Source organism: Nothobranchius furzeri, chromosome 6 (assembly GCF_043380555.1).
Source record: "Nothobranchius furzeri strain GRZ-AD chromosome 6, NfurGRZ-RIMD1, whole genome shotgun sequence".
Lineage (NCBI taxonomy): Eukaryota > Metazoa > Chordata > Actinopteri > Cyprinodontiformes > Nothobranchiidae > Nothobranchius > Nothobranchius furzeri.
The window spans coordinates 58,185,593-58,196,452 of record NC_091746.1 but is presented as its reverse complement, the minus strand read 5'-3'; the positions used below and the strand labels follow the sequence as shown (position 1 = coordinate 58,196,452).

Here is a 10,860-nt window from a genome sequence, read left to right as displayed (position 1 = left end):
TACAGTGAGGGAAGGGGGGAGGAGATGTGGAGCTCTACTGAGGCCCTTTGACCTGGTCCCTGGCCCGGCAGGGCAGACGTCCCAGACAGACAGCATCGTGTCTACACCCCGCCGCCTCTCCCGCCTCCTTTATCAGCCTTTCAGACCCCAGGGGCTGATGGGGAGACAGAGGAAGGGGGGTCAGGATGGGGGGTTTGGCAAATGAACACAATGAAGAGACTGACCCCCCCCCCCATTCAGCTTTGGGCACAGATCTCTTTATGGACAAGGCTGACCCCCCCTCCCCCAAAATCCCTCAGCAGCTACAGCTGGTGGAGCTCACAGACTGTGTGTGACCAGTCACGCCAAAAACAGCAGATAGTTTTCAGACACGTCCTATGTTATGTTTTCTGCTGGATACCCTTGTGGCTGCCCCCAGCAGGTGTGGCGTTTAGTCGTCTTCACGAATAATTAAACTCGGGGCATCAGCAGGGTGTGTGTGTAGGGTAGTCTAGGCAGTAGTGGTTAGCTTTTGGATGGTACGGTTGTAGTACTGGGTGGTGAGAGCCTCCAGAGGGCTCCAGTGGTGCGCGTGCAGCTCGATGACCTCCATGAGCAGAGAGCGAGTCAGCTGAGACTCGACCGGACTCAGCATCTTGTCCCTCACGGCCGCTAAGAGCTCCGTCATCATCTCAGGGAGCTGCTCCTCCAGGAGGCGCCCCGTACTTTGCAGCTAGAGGAGGAAGAGGAAAACTGGGATAAAGGATGGGTAGAAGTTACGAAGATAGAGACAGAAGGACTCTCTCCCTCTTCCTCTCACACACCCTCAGGACATGAAGCTGTGTTTTTAACATCTAGGAACTGTTTGTGATTCAGCACTCGACTACCTTCCCTCTCTCTATCCCCAAGGCCTTCCTCTGCTTCTAAAGAAGAAACCCAGTTTATTTGAATTTGCTGCTTCCTGTTGGTCTGGTTCTATACGGTTTGTAAACAGTATGACGTCAGCGAGAATGCGCGCGCATCTTGGCAACAAAGAATGGCGTCGTTTCAGGCTTTATCAAGCTACGCTGCGGGGTTATTTGTGTTTATTCACTTAGCAGATGCTTTTATCCAAAGCGACTTACAATTTATAACCTATAGGGCATGTTGTGAGCTGTGAGGGAAACCGGAGTACCCGGAGGAAACCCACGCATGCATGGGGAGAACACGAAACTCCACACAGAAAGGCCGCAGCCGAGTTTTGAACCTGCAACCTTTGTGCTGCGAGGCAACAGTGCTAACCACTGTTATCACCGACAAATCTTGACAGTTATATTATTAAACTCACTTTAACGAATGGCAACAGACTCCCGGATCCCTGTGGCATTACGGAATGGGTGGAAGATGTAGGTGCGTGGCCAGATATCACCCAGTGGCCCAATATATATACGTTTTTAGTGGAGAGGCCCAGTAAGTACCCTCGTGAGAAGCAACGGGCATACAAATCGTTAGATGCATACAACTATGTTGTCTGTGGCCACGTACAGAAAGTAAAATATCACGACATAGACTCTGAGTTTTGCGTCTTGAAGGCAGAAGTCCTTCCTAGCCAAAGACAAGGACACAAGACTGCTATGTACGAGGCTTGGGTCATAGTAAACAAACCAGAGAACTAAGTCTTCACAGCCAACTGTACCTGTGTGGCAGGGTGAGTACTTTAATAGGTTTCTTTTTTAGCGTGCTCAGAGCCCTTGACTGCTTTATTTGACACTACACTCAGGGAGCTCTCACCACAGGAATTAAATATAAAATGTGAAGAAACACTTCAAAGACTAAAAACTACAACGCAGCATCATCAACTAGAAAAACTACAAGGCAGCAGTCAAAGTCACATGACTGGTATATCCATAGGGCTGGTAGGATCACAAGTACTAAATTTCACCATGTGGCCACAACAGACAAACACAGCAAAAATTACATAATGGACATAATGCAGTACAATGAGACCACATTAAATGTCCCATCTGTTATCTGGGGTGAAAATATGGAGCAAACCGCTAGACAACAGTATAGTGATTTTATGGCAAAAACATCACCAAGGACCCCTGGTCAGCACCTGTGTTTTAGTTGTTCAGCCATCCGAGCCACACCTAGGATCATCCCCAGATGGGATTGTTACACGTGCCTGCTGTGGTAAAGGAGTGGTGGCGATCAAATGTCGTACCGAGAGTCTTCAGGGAAGTACAGAAGACCCCAGGTTCTGCCTGACAACTTGTTAGTGTTGAAGCCCTCACACCCATACTACTACCAGATTCAGCTCCACATGTTTGTGTGTGATGTAAACTACTGTGACTTTGTGGTGTGGACAAAGAAAGAGTTCATTGTGCAGCGTGTTGATAAAGACCACAAACTTCTGCGGGACACTTTGCCTAAAGCTCAGGAGGCCTTCATTTCCCACGCGTTGCCAGAGCTCCTAACGAGAAGATTCGATCCTGCATTGCAATCACAGAGAGCATGCTAATTCTGTGGAAGGCCGGATTTTGCCAAAACAGGAATGTAATAAATGCAGCAGTCGCTTTCATTACAGCCGTGTAAACATCAGACGCAAACCAACAATGTGGTTATGTCTGGACTGTGCTGAGTCTTGATCTTTCCAAGTTAATTTAAAACAAGCCTTCTGGCTAATTCTTGGATTTAAAAGAATGGTATTGATGCTCAAATAAATTTCAAATAAACAATTCTTTAGGATTCAACGATGTTTGTATGTGTATTTTAGTTTGCATCTAATGTTGAAACCACAAAGATTTAATTTGTGCACAATCAAAATGTTTCACACAAAGGAAATGTAAAATTGTTTATTTAGTACAAAAAAACCATAGCAGCAGCTTTACATTTTTTCTTACAGTAATTCAAAATCAGTTTTACATATTCTAGCAAATGACAGTAGCACTGTTTATAGTCTGCATGGGATCATAGAACTGGATATTATTGGTGTTTTTTTCTTTTTGGGAACAACACTCTTACAGAGGTTTGTTAGAGCAGCACACACAATCACAATGTCATCTAGAACATTGAGCTGTGGCACAGGAATTACGGTTAGCAAATTCTTACAGTTCTTCCAGCGTCCTATTACTCGTTCAACGTGTATCCTGACATGAGACAGTTGTCTTGATGAGTCTACCTCCTGAGCAGAGAGATGCTTTTTCCCTTCTGTGAAATGACGTATACGGCGAGTGGCTCCAGAAGCGGCAAGTTCATCTCAGATTTGAAATCCTCTATCAGCTAGAATCTCAGCATTGCGTTCTAAAAGATATAAAAGCCTTTTGTTATTTGTTTGTCTGAAACCCTTCCACCCCATCCAGGTGACAGAAAGGAAATTGCTCCAGCTGGGGTGATGCCAATCAAATATTTAATTGTGTTGCTGTGTTTGTGATTTCACCATGTCTGGGCCCTAGCAGTTAGATTGCTAGGTCTAGCAATGAACATTTCTGTACAGTCTATTATGCACCGACATCGTTTGAAATTCCGTCTGAAAACTTTGGGCATGTTCTTTAGTACGGCTCCCTTACTTGGCCATTTAATGAGTGGTTTAAGGATTACAGACATGGCAGGTATCCAGCTTCGACAAATATTTGATATAGTTGTTTTAGAAACATTAAATCTGTACGCCAAATCCGTGTTGCTTAGACCCAGTCTTAATTTCATTAGCACAACCAATAGATGATCATGAGCTGTGAGTTTTTGGCAAATAATCTCCACACTGTCTGTTATTTTTATTAGCAGCCAATCAAAGACAAAAGTTGTAAGTCCTGTGAAAAAAAAATCAGTGCTCCCCTGTTGCACCTAATATTTGCATAGGAAAACGCTGCATTTTTCAGCTCCTCATTAAGTTTACAATTTCCTGCCTTAAGTTATTCAAACTCCAGCTGCAGGTTGACATGGTTTTTATGAAGCCCAGCATATCTTTGTTGTAGGCCATCATATTCCCTCCTTGGAACAGGGAGGTCCTCTTCAGCTTTAACACAGAAATGTGAAAAGTTAGCAAATGCAGCAACAAGTCCACACAAATATTTTTATTGTAAAAGAAAATACAAAATCCTTACCGGCATGGTGAGCCAATGATGGTTGCTGATCTGTATTCTCTGAAGCAGCCAGCTGATCTGATGGCGTGCAAGACATTTCATCTCTTCTCCTTTTCCGTTGACACCTTAATGTAACAGGTCTGAATTACTTAAGAGTTACACAAATCAAGAGTCATGATATAATAACACTGAACATCATGAATAGCAAGAATTTCTAAATATTTAATATATCTGTGATGGGAAGGTGTAAACATTACCTGTCCATCTTTGCACGGGGGTTTTGACTTCGCTTTGTGTACGTAAACGCAGAAGGCACAAAATCAGGACTCGAGGAGTCCAATGACGCCTCGCCTGTAAATAAATAGACTGCTTAAAAGCAAACCAGCAAACACAACTTACTTTATTTAATGGAACACACGTTAACCAGCTTTCTGCTGTAATCTTAGTACATAATTACCTTACCTGATATAAAATGGGCGCTACAAACTCGAGCATTTCAGATGGTGTTTTCAGTCCAGTTTTCATCAACCCTTTTGATGGCCTGCAGCCACAGACGCCTCCGATTTTGTTGAAATGGATGTGCTCCCTTCGGAATTCTGTAAAATTTCAGTCCACTGCTTGAAGAGAAGCGATTCTGGCATCCACACACGGAACAACCCGACATTTTTCATGTGCTCAGAACTTAGAAACAAAGGGTTTAAAACGCTGTTTTAGTGTCGAGTGTGAACGAGGAAGCGCTTCATTCTCGTCACCAGGGTGCACGCACAACTTTTGATGAAGTGGGTAGTAAAAGGGTCTATAGGTGGAGATGACTTTTCACTGAGACGAGTGTCCGCCACATAAACTTCTGTCTTTATTAGACTGACTTCTGTTTTTTGTGTGTGTGTAAAAATCAGATCAAGTATATATAATGGGAAAATAAAAAGCTTACCTAAAGGCCTCAGTTCAGAAAAAGAGTATATGTACTTTAGGACTGATAGGCTAACAGCTAGTCTGAGTACAGCCAAGACCAGGATGGATTGGTGCCGTCTTAAATGCCTCTAATCTCCAGAATTTAATAACATCTGATATTAAATGACTTATAAACCTTAACTGAGGACATTTCTGCAGAACTTGACCTCTGGACACCTCAGAAGGTCAATATTTTACTGCTGACATTAACAACTGTAAATAACCTCGTCATGCTAAACTGTCATGATGCTGTTCAGGAAGCTATTGAAGAGAGTAATTATTTATAACGTTACACAGAAAAACACCTTAAAATAGATCAAATGTTAAGTTTCCCAGGTAAGAGCTTGTTGTTGTTGTTGCTTGTTTTACACAAAAACATTTCCTAGAATCTTAATGAAAACAATACCAGAAACAAAACGCAGCTAGTTCCTATCTAAAAATAAACTAACCGTTAAAGACTTTTTATTTATAACCTAGAGAATGGCACAGGTTAGCAGAATAACACAAGCTGTAACCCCTCTCCTGGTTTTATTTCAGCTCTATTATATCACAAGTTGTGTTCTTTGGAAGGACCAACTGGACTTCTGTGGGACATTTCTGCAAACTTGTCAGAGGGCTGGTTGAAGGTTAAGACCTTTAGGTTGTGTGTGTGTGTGTGTGGTCCATACCTCCATGGAGCAACAAAGGACCGCATCTTCTTTAACATCTGTTGACTCGAGGAGCTGCAAAGAACAACAAACACTCCATGACTATCCAAGTGGGAAAATGCCACACAAACTCGAGTAGAACAGCAGCCACCTAAATGTGGCGACATCAGGGGCGCAGATAGGATTTTCAAACTGGGGGGGGGGGGGGGGGGGGCAAAGTTCCAATGTACCCTCCCCCAAAAACATACACACACACACACACACGCACATTCACATATACAAACTATTGCAAGAGCCTTAACTAGAGCTCAGTCAGTATGTGTAATTTCATCCAATGGTTTACGACAAAACTAACTATTATATATGTGTTTGAAGCCATTGTGTACAGTGGCCCTGAAGTGCAAACCACAAAAACAAATCACTTAACGCAACAACAAATTGAAACACGCAACAACAAATCACTTAATGCAAAAACAAATCACAAAACGCACAACAAATTGAAGAGCGCAAAAACAAATTCACTAAATGCAACAACAAATCACTTAGCGCAAAAAATCCTGCCATGTGAATTCATGGATTTTTTTTTCACATTCTGTCTCTCACAGTTGGTGTACCTATGATGAAAATTACTGACCTCTGTCATCATTTTAAGTGGGAGAACTTGCACAATCGGTGGCTGACTAAATACTTTTTTGCCCCACTGTATGTATTCGGATATATGTATGTCGATGATTCGGACACTGTTGTATACTCATTGTTTGTTAAATAAAGTAAAAAAAATAAAAAATAAAAACACGTTTGGCAGAACAACTTCCGGTTCAAAAGGCCAACGGATCCATCATCCAATCAGTGATGCCTGTTGTTGCAGCATTGGTACCTACCTTTTCCGGTTTGTGTTTTGTTGTTGCGCTTTTCAATTTGTTGTGCGTTTAGTGATTTGTTAGGCTTTTCAATTTGTTGTGAGTTTAGTGATTTGTATTTGCGCTTAGTGATTGTTTGTTGCATTTACTGAATTTGTTTTTGCGCTTTTCAATTTGTTGTGCATTTAGTGATTTGTTGTTGCATTTAGTGAATTTGTTTTTGCGCTTTTCAATTTGTTGTGCGTTTTGTGATTTGTTTTTGCATTAAGTGATTAGTTGTTGCGTGTTTAAATTTGTTGTTGCGTTAAGTGATTTGTTTTTGTGGTTTGCACTTCAGGGCCACCGTAATTGTGCAATGGAACGCTGCCAACAAAGCTCTGCCTGATCAACACTATCCAAGTCAGTCATTTGTTATTCTCCCAATCAATTACTAAGCAAAACCTCATGCTTTTATGCAAGACATTAAATGATTTTCAGCAGAAAACATAAAAGCCCTAAAAAACTGCACATAAAATATATTTAAAAACAATATTCACTTATAGGGTTGGCCATTGTTTGATTTTGAACGATTCCAATTCCTTGTTTCAATTCCGGTTCCTATCGATTCCCGATTCTGATTCTTTCAAGACATGACATGTGTTACGTGATCCAGCTAACCACAGGTCCTACTTGATGAAATAATCTTAACTTCAACATGAATTTTTATTCTATGAACAATAACATCACCTTCATTTAGACAAACACATGTTTTGGAGAAAAAAAGAAAAAGACTTGCAGCACAACCAGTGTGTTTGTTTCTGACCACAACCAAAGTCTGGAAGAAGCCTCTAGGATGAGAGGCTAAATGTCTCCAACACATCCAGAAACGTCCAGCTGTTTTCAGCTAAAACTCTCAGGATGATCATGTCCAGGATGACTGAGAACTACACCCCCATGCTGCAGCAGCATTCGGTCAGAACAGGAAGTGAAACTTAAATGTAGCTGCTGTCAGTAACAATCCAACAGATTTTAAACATTAAAACTCTCAACAGAAATAGTTCAAAAATGAAATAATTTTATTTATTTATTATTATTATAATTATTTATTGTGGCAGAAGCTGGTGTGGTCCACCACAGACAAAGCTGCTCTAGCATGATGACTTTATTCTACAGGTTATTGTTCAGCCTTCTGACGCACACACACACACACACACACACACACACACACACACACACACACACACACACACACACACACACACACACACACACACACACACACAAACGAGTGTTGGTGAGCGGCTGCGTCTGACTGCTGATGCTCCGTGTGTTTTTATTTCTGCAGTGAGACAAACTCACCTCACACCGTCCAGAGTTAGTTCTTTAAAGCTTCTATTAAATCCACCGTGTTGGCGTATTTTAACACGTTTCCTCTAAGCTGCAGGAGTTACAATTTACATTACGGAGTAAAAGTTCAGCAGACATGTTTGTTTATATCTGGGTGGGGGAGGGGTACTTGTGCTGCACACAGACACCTGGTGTGATCAGCTCTGAAAAGCGTTGATCACAATCTGCTCGCCGGCCACATCAGTTGGGTGCATCACCGGAGGACAAAGTGATGCGCCTCATTCCACAGCAGCGAAAAGCATCAGGCACAAATAGAAGACAGAAAAACATAAAAGGAAATGAGCCGACATGAACGATCAAGTGTTAAATTAGTTTTTGAGATGGCGACACCTAATTTGATAATGTTACTGTGGCCGTGCTCAGGACGCAGATGTCTGGAGCGCGTCAACAATCAGAGCTTTGCATGTGAAAGCTGGTTAAGGTTAGGATGGGGTGAGGGGAATGTTAAATTGCAAGAGGGTAAATGTCACAATTTGGTTAAATGTCCGTTTTACGGCGGGTGTCAGTACCAACGCTCTGGCACAGCGCGTTGCCCCCCCGACGCGCAGGAGATTGTCACCTGCTGACAGCAGGCTGCTGTCTTTTCCGAGGGCTGCATCTTGCCGGTCATTGTCATGTGACAGCGACTAGTCGATGACAGGCATAAAAAGTCACTATAGTGAAGTCGACTAGTTCATACAACCCCTATTGCTCCTCAGTGTTCTGCAGCATAATCAGCACGTTCTCTTTGAACTTGATATCAAATTTTCGCCTCCTCTTCGTCTCCGCAACTGCCATGGTTAAAGTTACCCTCGTGGCCTGTCACTGGCAAATCAAAAGTGAGACGGATGACACAACCGCCGGCTTCTTCAGTTCTAAGGTCAAATGGTGGAGAGTCCCAGATTTAAACCCAGTGGGAGTTTCCCCCCGAAGAGGGAACAAAAGACCCCCTGATGATCTTCTACATAAACACATTGAGGGTGGGTGTGGGTCCTATTCAGCCAGAGTTTCGGGTGAGCTCATTGTGAAGCCTGGCCCCACCCTATCATGTGAATTCCTGAGGTCAGATGGCCCAGGATATGCGTGGGCGTTGATGCATCTGGGAAGGGATCTCAAAACTGGATTATAGATGGCAGACAGTTAGTGTCGTAAACCACCGCCTCTGTTCAAAGATGGTTGCTCACAGTGGACATAAATGGCTTTCTTTACTCCTCTTTCAAACCATCTGTCCTCTCTGTCCAAAATGTGAACGTTGGCATCCTCGAAAGAGTGACCTTTGTCCTTTAGATGCAAATTAACTGCTGAGTCCTGTCCCGTGGAGGTGGCTCTTCTATGTTGTGCCATGCGCTTGTGAAGTGGCTGTTTGGTTTCTCCGATGTAGAGGTCTGGGCATTCCTCGCTGCACTGTACAGCATACACCACATTGTTCAGTTTGTGTTTAGGAGTTTTGTCTTTCGGGTGAACCAGTTTCTGTCTGAGTGTGTTGCTGGGCCTGAAGTACACTGGTATGTTGTGTTTGGAGAAAACCCTCCTGAGTTTCTTTGATACACCAGCTACATAGGGGATGACAAGGTTGTTGCGTCTGTCTTTCTCGTCCTCCCTCGCTGGTGTCTGGTCTTCTTTTCTGTGCATCTTTGCTGACCTTATAAACGCCCAATTAGGATAGCCACATGTTTTAAGTGATTCCTTTACATGTGTGTGTTCCTTCTTTTTCCATTCCGGCTTAGAGGGAACATGTTCTGCCCGGTGGTGTAGGGTCTTGATTACTCCAAGTTTGTGTTCCAGAGGGTGATGTGAGTCGAAGAGGAGGTACTGATCAGTGTGTGTGGGCTTCCAGTACACTTCAATTTTGAGGTTGCCATTTTCTTCAAGGTGCACAGCGCAGTCCAGGAAAGGCAAGCAGTTGTCCTTTATGCTTTCCCTGGTGAACTTGATGTTTTTGTCCACAGCGTTGATGTGCGTAGTGAAGGATTCCACTTCTTGTGTTTTGATTTTGACCCAGGTGTCATCCACATATCTGTACCAGTGGCTGGGTGCTCTCCCTTTAAAAGAGCCAAGAGCCTTTCTTTCCACTTCCTCCATGTAAAGGTTGGCTACAATAGGTGACACGGGGAAGCCCATGGCGCAGCCATGTTTTTGTCTGTAGAAAGCTTCGTTGTATTTGAAATATGTAGTGGTGAGGCAGAGGTCTAACAGTGTGCAAATCTGATCGGGTGTGAAGTTGGTCCTGTCCTTCAAGGTGCTGTCTTCTTGTAGTCGTTTTCTGACTACATTACGTTCTTCATGTTGCTTGTATCTCCTCCTCTTCCCAACTGGGAGCCTCTCGGCGGGAGGCATTTTTCAAACTCTAAAAACTCCAAAACTTTGCTCAGCCTGAAGGATACGCATCTCCACTATCTTCTGATGTAAAGCAGTAACTTCTTGAGGGATCATTTTGTATTTGTAGATGAGACTTGTTAAAGTCAGCAATGAGGCTTTGGCGCTTATAACAAGTCCCAACACTGACAACAATGTACTGAATCTATAACCAACATGCATAAACAGACAGATCGGTCCCGTCTACTTACACTGTTGGTCTTTTTTAAATACGCAGTAATCGTTGCTTGCCTTTTTTGCTTCATCCTACATCCTAGCAGCAACCACTTTGGCGCCTCTGGAGTCAGTGTTTGTTTACGTCACGCTGCATTCAATGTAATTGGAAAAAGGAGCTTTCAAGCACTTAACCTCTGATTTTGTTTTCTTTCTGGCCTTAGTGCAGGGGACGGATCGGGGTCGATCTGAATCTGGGGGGACATATCCCCCCCGTCCCCCACCCTAACAGTGCGCCTGGGCGACATGAATGAGCAGAGCAGAGCAAACACAAGGCCAGAGGATGTCATGTATAAATACACTACATATGCGTGTTTGGATTCAGACCAAATGGGAAACACGAGTGTTTGTGAACATTAATCACCTCACGGGAGGAGAGAAAGACGACATAATCCCAGCTGTGAACTT

General features: G+C 43.3%; 1 protein-coding gene across 3 annotated transcripts in view; it reads right to left on the bottom strand.

The window, feature by feature from the left end:
* Window positions 1-323: 323 nt before the first annotated feature.
* The window catches only part of ctif (CBP80/20-dependent translation initiation factor), an 87,205-nt gene continuing 76,668 nt past the window's right edge, over window positions 324-10,860 (bottom strand). For all 3 annotated transcript variants that reach the window (XM_070552366.1, XM_070552365.1, XM_070552367.1), the window contains 2 exons: window positions 5,660-5,713; window positions 324-712 (listed from right to left, as the gene is read on the bottom strand). In XM_070552366.1, the coding sequence (XP_070408467.1) occupies window positions 491-712; window positions 5,660-5,713 (276 nt within the window). In that variant the 3' untranslated portion in view covers window positions 324-490. The remainder of the gene's footprint in view (window positions 713-5,659; window positions 5,714-10,860) is intronic.